The sequence below is a fragment of the Talpa occidentalis genome, unplaced genomic scaffold (assembly GCF_014898055.3).
Source record: "Talpa occidentalis isolate TD23 unplaced genomic scaffold, MPIMG_talOcc4v2.1 talOcc4.12, whole genome shotgun sequence".
In the NCBI taxonomy this organism is placed as follows: Eukaryota; Metazoa; Chordata; class Mammalia; order Eulipotyphla; family Talpidae; genus Talpa; species Talpa occidentalis.
The window spans coordinates 69,354,217-69,372,341 of record NW_023601212.1 but is presented as its reverse complement, the minus strand read 5'-3'; the positions used below and the strand labels follow the sequence as shown (position 1 = coordinate 69,372,341).

Genomic DNA, 18,125 nt, shown 5'->3' with positions numbered 1-18,125 from the left:
TATAAAAGGCAGACACGTGGGCTTTGGGGGCCCCCATTTTGGCTCTCCACCAGCTCGCAGTGTCCGGCCAGCTCTGAGAGTGACTTTGGGTTTCCAGGTCGGCGGATTGGGTAGGACGCATTAAAGATTTTATTTCCCTATTTTCTCCCTGAGTTGTACATTTTCCTTATTTCCTTTTCTCTTGTAAATAAACCTTTTATTAACCTTTTGTGTGTGAGTGTAGTAGAGTATTCATAAGTCCCTTTAAAGCGCGCGGGTGAGGACCCACAGCCAGGAACCCATTTAATATCGGGGTTGCTCTATAACACTAAGACAAGAGTCCAGGGGTTCAGGGCTCACACAGTTCAGAGGGCAAGACAGGAACCAGGCAAAACAGGTTTTATCTGTTTATTTAAAAACAGAGTATCATTTTATGTACAAATATGCACATATTTACACAAAATGTACACACCAGTACCCAGGATCTCCAGGCTGCCCCTCCAAAGCCCTGGGCTGGCCAGGGATCCAGGAATGGGAATCTCTCCTTTGGTCCAAAAATACAGCAGTTTTCAGGCCAAGCAGGATTTGGGCACTAAGCCTAGGGATGCTGACGGAGTGTATTTGGCTGGGCTAGGCAAAAATGGGCCTTCTCAAGTACCAGCCCACCCAGAGAAATTGCCAGAATAGCCTGAGTTAGTGACCCAGAACCTCTGTAGGAAAGGAGACGTTCTTGCCCCCAACAGCTCCTTCACCTTCATGAACGCCCACCCTCCCAATGTCCGTAATCACCACTTCTCTCTCCCTACACCACAACTCAAGCAGGACCCCTTGCCACCCAGTTCCAGCAACTCCCAAGGGACTACAAACAACGGTGGATACCACAGAGTAAAGAGATGAGGTCAGGGGGAGTGTTAAGGAACAGCAGGGTCAAGGATTCAACCTACCGTCCCTTAGCCAACAACCAGTCTCACACCCATGGTTCTGATCCACCAACTTTCTGGATCCCTCCGAAGAGGCTGCCTAGATTAAGGAGCCTTAGAACAGCATCTTTCTCAACCAGGAATCAAGCCCCTGGGTGGGATCTAAGCAAGCTCTGGCTGCGCCAAAGTCCTGTGTTGGCTCGACTTTCAGTACTCCAGATAAATCACAAGTTTTTTTGTTTGTTTGTTTGTTTGTTTTAGTTTTTTTCCTTCTCTTATTGAAAGATCTGGAGCAGTATATCTTAAAGAGCTCCCCTGTGGAGGTTTATTTACAAAAAATATGTACATGCAGCAGGTCCCAAGGCCACCAGAGGGCAGAGGGTTTCTTCTGTAACAGTTCCAGCCTCTGGCAGAACCCTTAGGGCTGCTTCACACTCACCCCAATGCCCCTGGGTGGTGGGAGCCCCGCTCCCCACTCAGGAGGCCAGATTCCAGCTCCAGCTCTGCCTGCAACCTGGGTCTGGCCCATAGTCTCCACCTCTCTCCTCCAACCTCTGCATTATTAATACTGCTCTGGGGTCTGAGGAAAACACCTGCGTTTCAGGCAGAGGTCACACAGCCACACCACACACGCTCGGCCACGCCACACACAAACCAGTCCCACGTTGTTCCCCAGCCACCAGCATCAGATGGCTCACATGCACAGTTCACTGGACTCTGACACACACCACGGCACACTCACCCCTCCACACACACACAGCCAGCGACACTCACATACCACAGGCATACACAGTGACCTGCACACACATGGGAGGGACTCAGCCAGGGGAGCCCTTCCATCACTGAACAGAAGGGTTGGAGAAAAAGGTCGAGCAGTCAGTGGGGATGGGGAGCATCTTCCTCAAGCAATAGGATGTTTAGGGAGGCTCCCCTCCTCCCCGAGATGAGCGGAAATCCACAGTGTCGGCAAAAGGAGCCAGGGAGGGAGGTAGGCCTGGGTCAGACCAGGTGCCCGCGCCCATTGATGTAGATGCCATTGCCCGTGGGCTTGGCCCGAAGGGTCCCATTCTCCTGAACAAAATGATTCATGGCCTGTTTGATGCCTTCATCCCGGTCTTCCTCTTCATCTGTCCGCCCAGAGCCTGGAGACAGCAGCTCTGTCTGCGTTTCAATCTCTCGCACGGTGGTCAGCGTGGAGTAGCTGCGACCCTCTGGCTCTTCACTCTGGGGACCAAGGATAGAGGACAGGTCAGGGACAAGGCGGGGTAGCCAGATCTGACGGGGCCATGGGACACAAGGGGTGAGAGGTTAGGCCCAGTAAGGGTCATGGTTGTTCAGAGGTAAAGGGTTCGGAGACCAGGGGTCAGGAGTGTTAGCCAGGGGCAAGGGGAGATGGGAGGACCATGGCATAGCAGAGGTGTGGGGCTGGGCAGTGCGAGCCAGGGTTGTGATGAAAGGGACAGGTCAAGGGGCTGCAGACCACCACATCTGGGATCAAGAGAGTGGCCTGAGGAGACTTGTGGGGACACCGGTGGGGCCGGGGGCCTCACCATCACAGAGCAGCTACTGTTGTCCTTGAGACTATCAGGGTGGCCCTCGGCTCTCAGCCCTACACTCTCCTCCGGCTGTAGGGCCCGGACATGGGGAGAAGTTAGAATAGGGCTCAGCCTCCTCTCCTCAGCCCCCTCACCTCTGTCTTCCACCTCTTCCTCCCAAACTACCCTCCCCCCTCCCACCCGACACATCCATTCTCTCCTTGACACAAACCTCATCATTCCCCCACATCCCTCCCCGTAACCCCACACTGCAACCAATATTGATGGTGGCTTCCCAGAGCAGCCCCCAGGCCAGCGTTGGGGTGAGGGGAGCCCCAGCAGACCCAAGCAGCTCTGCACCCCCAATTCCACCCCCTACCCAATCCCAGCTATGCGTCAGCGCCAGACCTGGTGGGGCTGTGCTCCTGGTTTGCAAGGGGGCCCCAACCCATGAAGGCATCCAACCTTGGCACACACCTGGCTCCTGGGATCTGAGTGATGGGAGTGCAGTCTCCGGATAGAGTTTTCCCTGGTCAGGGTCAGCTCCTCCTCACTGGAAAGACATGTCTTTGTCAGGAGCTGAGTGCAGCGGGAGCCTCCCCTGGGGAGACTTACCTGGCCAACCCATGAGCCTGAGCAAAGTTGTGGGTGTTGCTATGTGCTACAGGTGGCACTGTGGCTGAGGAGTTCGTGTGCATGTGCACATGCACACATGCGTGTGCACTTGGTGGTAACTGATCTGGATCAGACCCTCTCAGGCAGTTGATTCTCCTCACTTCCTATGGTGTAGGCTCTAAGCACCTTCTCTCCTCCCAAAAAAACTTCACCCAGACAGGTCCAGAAGTCCCCCAGATGCCAGACCCCCAGTCTCCTCACTCCCCTTGGCGCTGGCCCACCTCCCAGTTGCCTCCTCTTCTGCCCAGAGTAGCTTTGCTGGCCCAGCAATGGCAGGACTCACTATTTCTGGGTCATCTGCTGGGCCTTGCGCCGATGGTATCGGGACATGAGCACAATCACCACCACCAGGAGGCAGAACAGGAGTGCAGCAATGACGCCCACCACCACCACAGAGGCTGACACCAGGTCCAACTGCTGCACATGGGAATCCTGAGGATCTGCAGGAGACAGCATTGTCTGAGGCAATGCCAGATCCCTAACCCACCACAGACCCCACAGTCCCCCCGCACACTCACCCATTGACCTCACAGAATCCATCCCAAGCCCTCTGACCCTCTGCAAAGGACACAAGGCCCAGCCCCCTCCAAATAAATGCTTTCCCAATTCACTTTCTCGGTCCTGCCCCCCACCAGGCCCTTGCCCCCACTCCCAACCCATCCCTATCTTCACCCCCAGTGCTTACCAACAACATCCACAGTGACCTGAGAATCTCTAGAGGATAGCTCATTGCTGACGTGGCAGACATAGGTGCCGCTGTGCTCAGTGGTCAGTGGGGGAAAGCCCAGGGTGTCCCCTTCTGCTCGAACCCCACTGGGCAGAGGCCCGTCCAGCCTGGAGGACAGGGAAGCTGCTGGGTGCTGGCTGAGGCAGGCTGAGGCTGCCACCACCCAACGTGCCCAGGCAGCTCTCTATCCCCCTCCCAATGACGTCACCCATTGCCACCGGCTGTTCCCACGGTGCCCCTCCCTCCCCTAGGCAGGTCTGGGCAGGGGCCCTTTCTCCAGGCTGCCCAGCCTGACCCGGGCACCCCCCCCACACATTCAGGGAAGATCCACATGCGTGCCATCCCACATGCAACCCGTCATCCTGTACTGGGTACCAGACAGACATATAAAACGCACACCACGGGACACTCATGCCTAGCTGGACTCAGATGTACTTGGAAAATGTGACCACAGCCCTGACATCCATGATACATGGCAGGCACACAGTCCAGGCACAAGGCCACATGCACAGCTCATCGCTCACATGGGAGAACATGGCTGTCATGGGCCCACACACATGTGCCTCTGACCCCTCTCTGATTCTCCCAGCATCTCAGATCCTGGGAAAAGCTGAGGTCTCCTGGAGGCCACTGGTGGAGGTGATCAGGTTCCTAGGAGATGCTGGCAGCACTGTGGTGGTTTTAGGGTGTTGCTTTAACAACTGTGACAGTCAACTCACTCTTTTTTTCTTATCCACATTAAACACTTACTTATATATCTAAAACGTCAATATTTAAATACTGTGCTATAGTTCCTAATTTAAAAGGCAGAGGGGAAAGCCAAAGATTTATTAGCTTACTCCCTACCAGTGACCACATAGTCTAGACTTGCTGATACAAGCCAATAATAATATTTGGTGACCATGCACATTCTTGTGTTGGTCTGAACACGTGACCTGAATTTATTTAAGGTTCAAAATATATTGTCCCAGTCCATAATGAGTATATGCTGGCATGGGAGGGAAGAACCCTGGTTCCAAGCTCCGTCTCCCCCAGGCCAAGTCCTCACCGTGTCCAGTTGTATGTGGGCGGAGGCTGCCCTTCACTCAGACACTTGAGTGTGGCTCCTTCTTTGCCCACTTGCCACTGCTTCTGGTCTTCAAGTCCCCTCACGGAGGCCTCAGCAAGGACTAGAAGAAGGTGGTTAGAGAAAGAATGGGAACAATGCCTTTGATCCTGCTTTTCTCAAAGGCCCCCACCCCATGCCCCACCCTGCCTAGAACAGGCCCTCCCCTTCACTCCTGCTGCCAAACCTGGCCTAGCCCCACCTTGCTGAGGCCCCCTTCCCTCTTGAGCTCAGAGTCCACATGGGTTTGCCCATGCAGTAAGCCTGGATGTCCCCCGGCATAGCCACGCATTGCACATTGAGTCCCACGCTGTCCCTAGCAGAGTACTAGGCATAAGAACACGGTAAAGATTCCCTGATTCTCCAAAGGCTTAATAACCTTACTAGTTGATTCATCTCTTTAACACATATGGGTTGGAGACCTACATTGTGCCAAATGCTGGGCATCTGGCGCTACCCCCAGAGGCTCAATGTCTATGCTGGGAAGACAGTGTCTCCCATTCACGAGCACCTTCTGTGTACAAAGCCCCATGTAACATGCCCTCATTCGTGGCTCCTAATTCCCATCAAAACCCTGTAAAGTTGGTCTAATTATACTCATTCTGTTGATGAAGAAAATGAAGCCTCCACCAAGACTGAGTAACACCAATAACAAGCAGAAGAAGAGCTTGTCCCATGTCTATCTGTCTTCAAATCCTAAACTGTATTTTACAAAGTGTTTATAATCCCATGTTTATATTTGATTCCCCAATAACCACGTGAAACAGGACAAATTCCTTTATGAAGAGAAGGACACTGAGGGTCAGAGGAGTCTAGGTGATTTGCCACAGTCATGTGGGATGGGCTTCAAGTCTTTTACCTTGGGTCTATGCTCTCTTAGCCATACAGTGTGGTCCCCGGGACCCAGGCTGGCCAGACTGGTATGGTTCAGGGTTTCTGGGTACCTTACCCATCCTCTTGGAGACCGTAAGGGCTCCCTAGCCCGGATCCAAGTACTCACAGGCCACATGGAGGATGTGGGTGATCCTTTGGTCCTGGAGCAGGCCAGGATGGGACACCACGCAGGTAAGTGGCTGCCTGTTCATGCTGCGACTGGGCACCAGGTGGAACTCTGAGGTGACAGCTGCTGAGCGGGAGTGCTTGAAGGAACGACTGGACGTCGTGCCCTTGACCTCTGTGTCCCAAGTCACGCTGGGGGCCGGGCTGCCCTCTGCTGTGCAGGAGGCTGCCAGAGTCAGGCCCTGGCCCTCTTCTAGCGCTGGACCAGGATTCAGTGAGGGCAGGGGAGGCACTGCAGAGGGAGGGTAGCTGGGGGTCACCATCCGCACAATACTGTCAAGGACCCCACCCCAACCCCATTCAGCCTTGTACGGGTGCAAAGCCTCAGGCCTCCCTTTCTTATTTCACCATAAGGACACCAGAGGAATGGCAGAATTGCAGCTGACTTGGTGCCTTTCTCCATTGTTTGAATATTTTAGAATGAGCCTGGGTCATTTTTTAATAAAGATAATGAAGTAATTAAAAAACCTAACCAGATAACATCTATGTAATAATAGTAATAGTCACCATTTATTAAGCATTTATTATGTGCTAAGTATTATGCTAAACACTTTACAAACATTTAATCCTGGCAACACACCAATGAGGTAGGCATTGTGATCCCCATTGCACAGGTGGGGAGACAGAAGTTCAGGGAGGTTCCCCATCTTCAGCTATAAGTGAAGAAGCCTGGATTCACATTCAGGTTTTCCCACTCCGAGGCTGGTGCTACTAACTTCCATGTGGATAAAGGGAAACTATAAAAAGAATTTTGTTTTTATCTTCATAACATTAACAGCCCAAGCACAGACCAGAAAAGACTGAAATTGACCAGAGGTCTTGGGCATCCATGGACTGAGTGTCCACAATGTCCAGTGGTGGTTTAGAAGGTGACTGTAGACCAAATTCACTAATAGTCCAGATCAAATCAAGGATGGGCCTCACTGTTACACAGGGTCACACTGGCCACAGCAGGTCTGCATATCTCCATCTAGATCCCTGTTGGGTTTTTTTTAATTTTTAAAAAAGAATTATTTTTATTTATTTATGCACACAAGAACTGGGGTGTAGGCCAGATGTGCAGGGGTGAGTGGATTCACCAGAGACAGATTGGGGAGCAGAACAGGTGGGTCTACTGCTGAGAGGAGCAGCGGGCAGATAGGAGAGGTCTGCTGTATCATGTGAGTCAGCTCCCCAGCTGGGGATACAGCTCAAGCTGCAGTGACTGGCGATAGCTTGATAGCTCTGATACATCCCTGTTTTAAATCCTCGAAGCAGGGCCTCCCTGGTGGCACAAGGGGTTAAATCTCAGCACTATGAAGCTATCTGCAGCTATCCACAACTACTGCAGCACAAGTTCAATGCCAGACCAGGGAGCTAACCCACATGGTGCAGCAGACCTCTCCTGTCTTGCCTCTGCTCCCCTCAGCAGTGTATTTCAGTAGATCTGCCTGTTGTGCTCCCCACTCTGTTTCTGGTGAATCTTCTCACCTTCCCCCACTTCCCGCACCTCTGGCCTGTACCCAGTTCTTGTACGATAAATAAATAAATCTTTAAAAAATGAAATAAACCCTCAAAGCAAAGGAAGTTTTGAATGAGTGTCTTTAGTGGAGCTGTTGCAGAAACAGGAGGTTTAGCTTGGAGAAGAGTCATTTTGGGTGGGGTGTGACAAAGGTCCTCAGTTCTTTGAATGGCTGTGTTGCAGAGGGATCAATAAGCCTGTGCCATATTCCTATAGCGGGAAAGCAACAGAGGGGGAGATTTCAGGTCAATAAGAGGAGAGGAAGAGCTTCCTAATATGTTCATTCTCCTCAGGACTGTAGGATCAAACTGTTGGGGTCACTCAGAGAATTTCCAGATTGGGTGAGAAGATGGGCAGGATCCCACATCCCACAGTATCCCAACTCTACTCATCCATTTCTGCCTCCCCCTAAGGTCCAGTGCCTCTGCACACACAGCAGCCGCCCCCAGACTTGCCCACTGTGGGTCTCTACTTACCCAGAACGCGAAGCCGCAGCCGCGCCTGGAAGCTGCCTGCAGGGAAGGTGCTAACGCGACACTCATACTCGCCCTCATCCGCCTGCACCGCATTGCGCAGCAGCACCGCTCCATCCAGAGGGCTTCGTGGGGGCGCCGGCTGCTCCACGCGACCCTCGTAGGCCTCACTCACGTGCAGCCCATATTTGGAGTGCAGCAGCGCCAGCTCCCGGACGCCCTCGCTCGCATCCACTCGTGCCCACGCCACCTGGCCCACCTGCTCGCCCGGGTCCCCTCGGTAGAAGCAGGGCAGCTTGGCATCCTGGCCCAGCACCACGGTCACTACGTCTGAGGTCTCCAGCTCGCCTGCCCGGCACCGGCCTGCAGGGGGCAGATAGGAGCAGCCAGGGTGAGGGATGCAGCCTGAGCTGGGGACACTTATTCATAGTGATAATGACCGCGAAGGCAGCCGGAACTCGTAGCATTTTGTGCTTGCCAAGCGCTTTCAGTCCATTACCTCATTAGACCCACAGAACATTCCCAAGAGGTGGGCGTTATTATCGCCATTTAACAGATGAGGAAACTGAGACCCAGAGAGAGGAAGTGCTTCCCTAAGGCCACACGGAGGAGCAAAGGAAAGGCCACACCCTGTTCCAGCCCAGGCTGGCATCCAGAATTGAAGGGTGGGAGGCTGTAACCGGAGCAGGGACCCAGCCTCTGCCCTCAGAAACTCACGGTCCTCGCAAGGAGTGGATTTTATGTGCACAAAAGTAGGGAAAGCCACAGACAGACTTTCACTGAAGGCTCAGCCTACCCAGGGGGTTAAAGTAAATGCTTTCAGGAGCCACAGCAGGGGACCAGGGCAGTTGGTTCTGGGAAGGGCCCAGAGTGTGGGAAGGGTCCATGTCAGAAGGCCTTTCAAAACATTCTTTTCATGGCTTGAAGATGAGAGACCTGGATTCCCAGAGAGAAGGTATTCTATGTGGGAGGAATGGCACGATCCGAGGCTCAGAGGCAGGAATGAGCAAGTCACTGAAGACAGAAAGGCCCCAGGTCAGAGATCAGAGAGATGAGGTCAGGGGAGATACACAGCAACAGGGTCGACGGTGAGCCAGGGTCAGAGAAGTAGGGTGGGGACACTGGTGAGGGCATGTTCCTTGCATTGACAAGAGCAGTGGGTACATTCAGGGCTATCTATCCTGTAGCCTTCTCTGAAAATAAGGACCCATTGGTCACCCTCATGGAATCTGAAATCTGTTCAGAGACAGACATGGACACGTGTGCTGATTTCTGGTTTAGTCTCAGCGGTATGTGACAGGCCAGTTGTGGGGTGAAACAGTCACTGCAGACCTGGGTCACAGGGGAAGGCCTCATGCATTAGGTGGGTGGGATTAGGACAAGAAGAGAGCTTGAAAGACATTCCAGGTGAGGGGCCCAGGTAGGCAGCTTCCAGGGATGGAGAGGTGGAGAGACTAACTAACTGGTTCATATAGCAGAAAGGACCAGCTGTGTGTTGAGCAGGAGTAGAAAACCTGGTTGGCCCTAATTTCCCAGGACCTTGCATACTGTGCAAAGGAATTCTGATTAGGTCAAGAACTGGTCAGAGCCCCTGGGGCTGCCTGGGTAGAGAGGAGGGCACAGCTCCTGGGGAAACTTGGTAGGATTTGGTCGCTGACTAGAAAGAGATAAGAGAGAGGAAACTCAAAGACAAGACCTAGGTTTGTAGGATGGTTAAGTTAGGAAGGAGGTGGGGCCTTGGTTGGAAGCTCTTGGGTGGAAGTCAAGGACTAAGGCATGTGAGATCTAGGACAGGGGGCAGGGAAAAGGTGCCCTGGGATGCAGGAGTTCCTCTCCTGGGAATACATAACCAGCAACACCCTACAGTTTGCAGCCCCTGCCGCTGGCCCTACTTCACACACCTCTACCCTCCCCGGCTCACCCTGTGCCCCACCTGGAGCACCCTCCTCCCTATGTCTGGTAGCGCCTACTCGTCACTGTCTGGATAACTCCTACTCATCCTCTAAGACACGCTTAGACATCACTTCCTCCTAGCGTTCTCCCTCCTCCACCCATCTCTGGCAAAGTCAGCGGCCCTTCTGTCCCCCCAGTGCATGACTTTTACCCCTTCACAGTCCTTGTTCCCATAGGTGATCTTTGCTATTTTCTTGTCTGCCTCTCCCACCAGACCGAGCACCTCAAGAGTAGAAACTGGGTCTCAAATTACATGTGGACAGTTTTTAAGTTAGTGCTCAGTGGCATGTGGTCTGCATTCCTGGTATATAATTGGTGCTCAATTAATGTTTATTGAATGAATGAATGAATGAATGAGTGGGAGAATGGATGGATGGATGGATAGATGCATGGATGGATGGATGGATGGATGAATGGATGGGAGAAACATGCAGGAGGAAGAGAAATAAGCAGTTTATGGTTGGGCATGGCAACCTTGGGGTGGACTGGCTAGCTAGATTCACTGTCAATGGGAGCAACTTGCAACTGGATACAGGGAAACAGGAGGGAACAGAGGGAGAAAGTATGAAGGGAGGGTGAAACCCCACCACAGTGGACAAGGGGTGTTCAGAGTCTTGGGCAGAGGAAGGGGGTCCTGTGGCCCTGCTGGCAGGGGTGGAGAGAGGGAGGATCCCGTTGGGAGCTGGGAGGGCCTGAATGGGACGGGACAGACCTGCAGGGCCAGATACCAGGGCCCTGACCTGCCTAAGCTGATGTTGGTCCCACCCAACCCAGCCCAGGAGTCCAGCTAGCCATTCACACCCTTTTAGGTACCTCCACACCCTCCTGGCACCAAGGAAGCAAGGCTGCCAAAGAGGTGAACTTGAGAGAGGGGCTTCCCTGCACATCTCTGTTCAAATGCTGCCATGTTTTCCATACCCATCCCTACACTTGCCAACCATCTGCCCATCACCACCACTAATTACTCACATTTCCCCCAGAATACCTTCTAACAACAGGTGTTGGGTAACCAGCTCATACCTAAATCCTAGTCTTCCATGTTCCTGCCTGTGATTCCAAGATTCCCACTCCCAAGAAATAAGCATAAACTTTGCAGAATGAGGAACCCCGTAAAAAAGGAAGGTGACCCTGGATCTCTCCTACAGTGCCCATTGTCCTAAACAATCCACTGTTTATTTTGGGGAAACATGCTCTTTCAACACACATACACACACATACACACACACACCAGGCTAACATGCTCTTTCAACACACACACACACACACACCAGGCTACAAGAGAATTCAGGTTCTAGAATCCCTATCCTAGATTAAATGAACCCAGAAGCCAAGACTACCAGGCTGAGGTAGGCCAGGTCTGCCTCCTCTTTCTCCCCACCCAGTGCCCGCCCGCCCCGGCGTCAGCATGATGATGTCATCGGAGTAAAGAGACATACCGCCTGCCAGTGAGGTCACCCTGCGGGCATGTAGTGGCCAGGCCAGACCAAGCCCACAGACCCTTTGCTGCAAGTTGTTTGCTGAGGCCAGTGGGCTCTGCTAGCTGGGCCCTCCTCCTGCAGACCCTGCCACCCCTCCTCCAGAAGCACTAAGACGCTGGTCAGAAGCCCGGGTGATTCAGATGCTGCAGAACAGCGGCAGGCCCAGCCACAGCCACCACCAGCCACCACCTTGCGCAAGGGAGAGAACAGGCCCAACTGGCCAGACGGGATCCCTGCCCTGGCCTCCCCCACCCTGGCCAGGCCCCCACGGGCCTCTTTTGGGGCCCTGCCCTCTGTGTACCCCACCTGCTCCCAGACAAGCTCTCCATTCCTACTTGGATGGCTGGCCACTCCCCACCTGTGCCTGGGTCCCCTATCTGTGTGAGGCCCGACCTCTGATCTCAGGGGGGAGACTGAGACTGGCACCTACAGATAACAGTGTCTTTGGGGGGGGGGGCCTTCCTGGTGGCACTATTAAAGACAGTGCTATCAAGCTATTGCCAGCCATTGCAGCGCGAGTTCGATCCCCAGCCAGCCAGGGAGCTAACAAACCCACATGGCGCAGCAGACCTCTCCTATCTCACCCACTGCTCCCCTCAGCAGTGTATTTCAGTAGATCTGCCTGTTCAGCTCCCCACTCTGTCTCTGGTGAATCCTCGCACCCCACCCCCCACACCTCTAGCTTAAACCCCAGTTCTTTTTTTTTTTTTTAATTTTTTAAAAAAGATTTATTTATTTATTTATACAAGCACTGGGTACAGTCAGAAGCGCGGTAGGGTGAGAGAATCCACCAAAGCCAGAGCGGGGAACAGAACAGGCAGACTGACGAAGTACATGCTGAGGGGAGTAGTGGGCGGCAGGAGAGGTCTGCGCGCCATGTGGGACCCTCACTCGGTGGCCCGGGATCAAACCGGCGCTGCAGAGGCTGCGGGCTGCTTTGAAACCCAGCGTTCAACCGCTGCGCCACCGGTATACCCCAGTTCCTGTACGCATAAATAAATCTTTTTTTTTAGAACAGTGTCTTTGGGGAAGGAGATTTTTCTTCATGGGGAGGACCCTCCTCCACCATAACCCCTGCTAGTACCTATAGGAGCTTAAGAGGTGGGGGAGTACTATGGTGAATCTGTAAGGAAGAAGTGAGGATATTTGTGTCTCAATGTATGATCGATCTGTAGTGAGGACTTGGCCAGTACAGCACTGGTTCACATCCATATCAGCTGTCTCCTCGCATGAACATGGGGGTGTCTGGCACATATGCTCATGTCTCTCTCCACATGAGTCCGTGCACTTGTCTGCATCCACAGCACAGTTATGCACTGACGCGCGTGTGAATGAACATGTGCATGTCCGCGTGTGTCTCACGTGCTCCATGTGCATGGCATGCATTCCTGTCCCCGGAACTCTGCACACACAGTAAATATTTTTATGTTGGTTTCTCTGGGCTTCCGCGTGTCTGCTGCCCTTGTTCAGTGGCTCTGCACCTCGCCTCTATAGTGTCTTAAGTGTGGCCCAGGCATCCCTCCTCACCTTGCCTCAAGACTCCAGGGCAAATTCATCTCAGGTGGAGGTACCTGGGGATGAGGTCACTGTCCCCCCAGGTGATGGGAAATTGCCATCAAGGGCTCCCCAACAGAACAAAACAAAAGCTCTCTCTACCCTTGCTCCTCAGGTTCCAGCTAGAAGGACTCCCACCCTCCTCACCACCCCCAGCCACTCCCTTGGGCCCCCAACACCTGTGGCCCCCCAAGGAGGCCTCTCCCTGGGAATCTCTGTCAGGCTTTGCTGTTGCCACCACCAGAAAAACCAGCTCTCCTCCAGGCCTGGGGTAAGGGTTGTCTGGTGTGGGTTTGGTGGGAAGCGGGGAATCCTGCCTGAGGCTAGGGGGAGGGGTCCAGGCTGTCTAGGGTCCCACACTCCTTTGTTAACTCCTGCCTCCCCTCACCCACAGCAACAGACTCCTCCAGAGAGCAGGAATATATGGGCCAGTTAGGGCTAAGAAAAGACCTGGGAGGGAGCACTGGAGCCTCCCATTCAGGACAGGTGATATAAACAACCTGGCAAGCCCCTTTACTTCCCCCGTTCCCCCCCATAACCTTGGTGTGCTGAGGAAGGGTGAAAACCTGGAGATTCTCCCTGTGCCTTCATCCACCTCCCTCACTTACCCCCCATTGCCCTAAGCCCCCCAGCTTAGTGAGAGCTTCCCAGTCCGGGCAAAGCGCCCACCCACAGATTAGTGTCTGGGGAGGGGGGCCAGCACAGTCACAAAGGGAGATGAGAACAATGGAGGAGGACAGGCTTGAGGCAGCCCCTGCTCGGCTCCGGCCCAGACACAGCTCCCAGCACAGATAAGTCCCCTAAACCCCCCGGAGCCAGAGTCTGAGCCGGGCTGAGTCACCACAACAGCCACTCTGTGGGTGGGAGACCCAGAATTCAGCTTCTCCCAAACTCCTGAGATCCTAGCCCCCACCCCTGCCATCTTGGCAGTCAACCCCCGCCCCAGTGTGGCCGGCTCTGCCCCACCCCAAATCACAGCCTCAACCCAGCTCTCAAGACAAGAGGGTGGGGAACAAAAATCTATGGGAAAAGCTCTTGAAGCCAGAGGTTCCCCCTCCCATGAAAGTCATCCCAACCACCACTTTTAGACCTCCTCCAAGAGACTGGTTCTGAACTTGACCTCGGAACTGCAGATTCTGTTCCCAGATGCAGCACCCAGTTCCTCTGCTCCAGTCTCTCCTGACTCAGCTCCACCCCGCCCCCACCATTGTCGGCAGCAATAACCAATTGGGAGATTAGAAAACCTAGGCATGCTCTCCTCACTGGACCTGCTCCCCACAGTCGTGCACCCCAATCACTGTGCCTGGAGAGCCCCAGGATCCTGAGGCTGTTGTTAGAGGCGGGGACCAAGGACTCTACTGTGGTGCTTCACTGCCATCTCTGGGCCTGGGGTCCCCTTAGCCCAGCCCCCTGAAATATGAGGGTGGGACCAAGGTCAGCGGGGCCACAGGGCTTCCCTGGGATTCTCCCAGCTTTCTCACCTGGGGCGGGGAAGCTGCCTCCCTTTCAGGCTTTCCTGGGTTTGGGTAGGTCCTGCAGGAAAGGGCCTGCCCCCTTTTGTAAACAGGAGTAGAAAAGCAGGGATGGGGCCCCTCCCTTTCTAGGAAACTAACCTCAGACTGAAAGTTGATCCTCAGCCTCTGAACCCAGAGAGCCCCCATTCTCAGTCCTGCAGAGCCCTATTGGACCCAGATAGGGAGCTGGAAGAAGGATCCCAGTGGAGGGGTATCGTAAATTGGGGCTCCTTAGCCCTGGGGCAGGAGATGGGGGAGGGGACCTCACCCGGAAACTCATCCCATTAAGAAGAGACAAAGAGCCCTGGTGTGGTGGCGCCTCCCAAGCCTGGCCTCCTCTCCCTGTCAGGGTGGGGCCAGGCCCCTGCGGCTCAGAGCCCTAATGGCCCAGGACTGGTGTGTGTGTGTGGGTGGGGGGCACTAATTTGCAGTATTTCAGGGGCAGAGGCAGCCCCTGTATCCACTGAGAGATGGGCCCAGGACCTTTTCCCCTCCTGTCTGCACAGCTAGGCCCACCACTTCCCTTGAGCCCCAGCCACCCCCTCAGTCAGGGGCTGCACAATCACAGCCACAGAACCTCAAAGCTGGAAGCAGACACCTGGTCCCACCTCTTGGTCTGCTGAAGTCTACCTTCTCAGTTGTCCAAGATCACCCGGCAAATGAATATAGAAAAGGGGCCAGCACCATACTGACTCTTCCCAGTCCGAGGCTTTTTCAGAGACAAGAAATACTCCAGCCCTGGCTGAGATGTCCACACACAGAAGGGCCACAATGGGGGTGGTCACGGCGGTGGAGTTGGACCCATCCAACTCTGGGGTCTGAGTTCCCACTCTCAGAGGGCCCCCCACCACCATAGTCCCACCTTCTCCTATAACCCACCTCTCTAGGCACTTGAGAGCAGCAGCGGCTCTCGGCTCTCCGTGGCATTGGGTAAGGTCAAGGGTGACGCCCTAACCATAAGGGGGCCTTCTTCCCTCCCCTGGGCTTCTCTAAGAAAGAACAACTTTAGTAGAAAGGAAGATTGGGCCTGCACCTGGCTCACCAGTGCATCTCCAGCATCGGGCGCCCTGGCTGTGTCAGCGCACGCAGTAGAGGCTCCTTCCTTTAATGAACCAGGCTCAGGAGACCAAAGCACTGCCCCAGTTGTGCTTCCAACACTGGGTCATCTTATGGCTCTCTCTTGCCTGCCTATTTCTCTCAGTTTTCCCATCTATAAAACGAGGGAGCTCTTTGATCCCTTCCAAGTGCGGAGACATCTCAGTTCTATTCTTTAGGTGTGGGTAGATCCCACAGAAAAAGCACAGCTAAGCACCCAGGCCCAGAACCAGCCAGCCCCACCCTCTGGGTCTGAGCAAGTGAGCAGGGCAGTGTGAAAGGTGGGGATGAAGTTGTGGGGGCAGAGGGTGGAGGCTTTGGACCTCTGATCCTGTGGTTAGAGGATCAGAGCAAGAACATCCACCGCCATCCATACCTCAGCCTCACTCCACCAATAGCTTCAGCTGGGGACAGAGGTGGGGATCTGCCGGGTGGCTGGACAACAGGGGCTCTCTCGCTACTGCTCCTAGTACTGGGAATCCAACTATCTTCTCCAGATTAGGCCCTGTCATTCCAAGGAGAAAGATTTCTCAGTTACTTTCCAGGAACAGCCTATGGAATCCCACTTCGCTCGCGTGTGCCTACACTCCTAAACACACACACTTCCTCTCGCTCATATCACGTATATCTGCTATGGAGTCATTAGACAGGAGTGACATGAGGCATCTAGTTGAGAAAATGGGGGACAGGGATGAACAAAAGGAGACCACACTGTCCAGAAGGAGCCTTGCCCTAGACACCCCCACCTCATCCAAGTCATACCTATCACCACCTGGCAACAGTGGCCCAGGAAGGGGGCCGGCGTGAAAGGAGCTCCAGACCCCACAGTCCCCCAGCAAGTGGTCCATCCTAGATTCTAGAACACTGGGGAGACAAGAGATAGAAGCACCCTCTCTACTGTCGGCATCAGCCTTCCTACACCACGATGACAGCACACACCAGCTCAGCCCTGACTCAGCCCCAGTTCCAGTCAGCACTTCTGAACCTCCAGGAAGCCCTGGGGTGAAAGGGCCCCTGTTCCCCTCCCTGCTCACTTGCATAGAATCACTGTATCTCTTCTCCCAGAGCCAGCTCCAGCCAGGGCAAGGCTTTGGCAGAGATAGTAGGGACCACAGACATAGTGAGCTGACCTGGGGGCTGGAAGGGGATATGAAGGGAAAAAGCCTCCCTGGCACTCGGTACCACTGGCATTTGGGGGTGGGAGAGAAATTGGTTCTTCAGTCCAGAGTCAAAGGAAAAAGAATGGGGTGGGGGACAGCAAGGAGACACCCCCTGGGACAAGTGAGGGTCCTGATGGTTCAGGTAAGTCTTACCTGTAAAGGACGCCAGGAGCAGCAGCAGCAGCAGCCAGGCCTCAGGCCCCCACATCTCGGCTCCCAGGGACAGGGCCATCAGTTGAAAGACAGGGCTGCCCAGTGTTTCTGAAGTTCCACCGCGTTCTCCCTGGGAGCCGGCTCTAGAGCTGGGAGGGCACCAACCCAGAAGGCGGGAAGTCACGGAGTCCTCGACCACCGAGGCCTCTGCCTCTCCCACTGGGGTCTCCACTAGGGGAGCTGGCCCCGTTCTACCCACCCAGCTGTAGCTGCCCCCAAGAAGCCGTGATCGGGAGCTCTGAGCTCCCCCAGAGCTGCTTCCCACGCCGTGGCCAACAACGACGGCAGAAACCTGGGAACCTGCTCAGCAGGTCAGAACAGGTGCGTCTCCGGGGGCTGGGCCTGGCACAGAGACTCGCAGCCACCGCCCCCACGGCCTGGGCTGGCTAATGGGCGCCAGGGAGGGAGGGCAGGACCAGGGGGGGGATCCCGTCTCAGCTCCAGGTTTTGCCTTGGAGTGTGTGGAAGGGGGTATGAAGGGAGAGACAGGAAGGTGAGGGGCAAGGCCTGAGTGGTCCCAGTAGGGCACCAGGCCAGGATGACCATAGACGAGGCCCTGTTGGGGAGGAAGGAACCCAAGTATCCCACATCCCAGCCAGCCCCCCCCCCCCCAAGGCCTGACCCGTTCCCCAGACTCTTGAAGGGCTGAACTCTGGAGTCAGAGTCGATGAAGGTCAGAACTGGCCCAGATTCCTCACCCTTCAGATGAGGAAACAGGCCAGAGAGGGGAAGGTGCTTGCTGAGGAGACACAGCTTGGGTGGAGTCATGGTTTACTCAGACACCCTGAACAGGAGCTAGTTCAAAAACCCCTGAGAAGGAGCTTAAGTGACCGCCTGACCCCACCCATATACAGAAGCCAAGGGATTGAGCGAGGACTTTGCTCCACAGGTTCCTGGCTCTCTGGCAAGGCCCTCTCCCAATTTTAACATCTTCTTGTTACCTGGCCAAGTCCCAAGAGTGCACCAGCACTGCTGGAGCGGCGGGAATGCATCCCACCGTACCGACGGCCCTCGCTCATTTATCCCATGTTCGGCAGGCAAGACCACAATCTGAACTTTGCAAGCTCGATCTTGATTTCAAATATCTGTCTGCAGATTCCTATAAGTATAACCATACTTGGAAGACCAGGTATCTCCATTCTGGGATGCATGAACGTGACTACCACATTGTATGAAAGTGACCA

The 18,125-nt window shown here is 54.4% G+C and overlaps 1 protein-coding gene across 1 annotated transcript; it reads right to left on the bottom strand.

The window, feature by feature from the left end:
- Positions 1 to 379: 379 nt before the first annotated feature.
- On the bottom strand, positions 380 to 17,045 carry NECTIN4 (nectin cell adhesion molecule 4). The gene is made up of 9 exons (XM_037506651.2): positions 16,882 to 17,045; positions 7,978 to 8,337; positions 5,942 to 6,232; positions 4,885 to 5,005; positions 3,795 to 3,943; positions 3,393 to 3,549; positions 2,912 to 2,987; positions 2,450 to 2,524; positions 380 to 2,123 (listed from the first exon to the last, which is right to left on the bottom strand). Exons 1-9 carry the CDS (start codon positions 16,958 to 16,960, stop codon positions 1,899 to 1,901), a joined length of 1,533 nt encoding a protein of 510 aa, XP_037362548.1. The 5' UTR covers positions 16,961 to 17,045; the 3' UTR covers positions 380 to 1,898.
- Between the last annotated feature and the right edge of the window lie 1,080 nt (positions 17,046 to 18,125).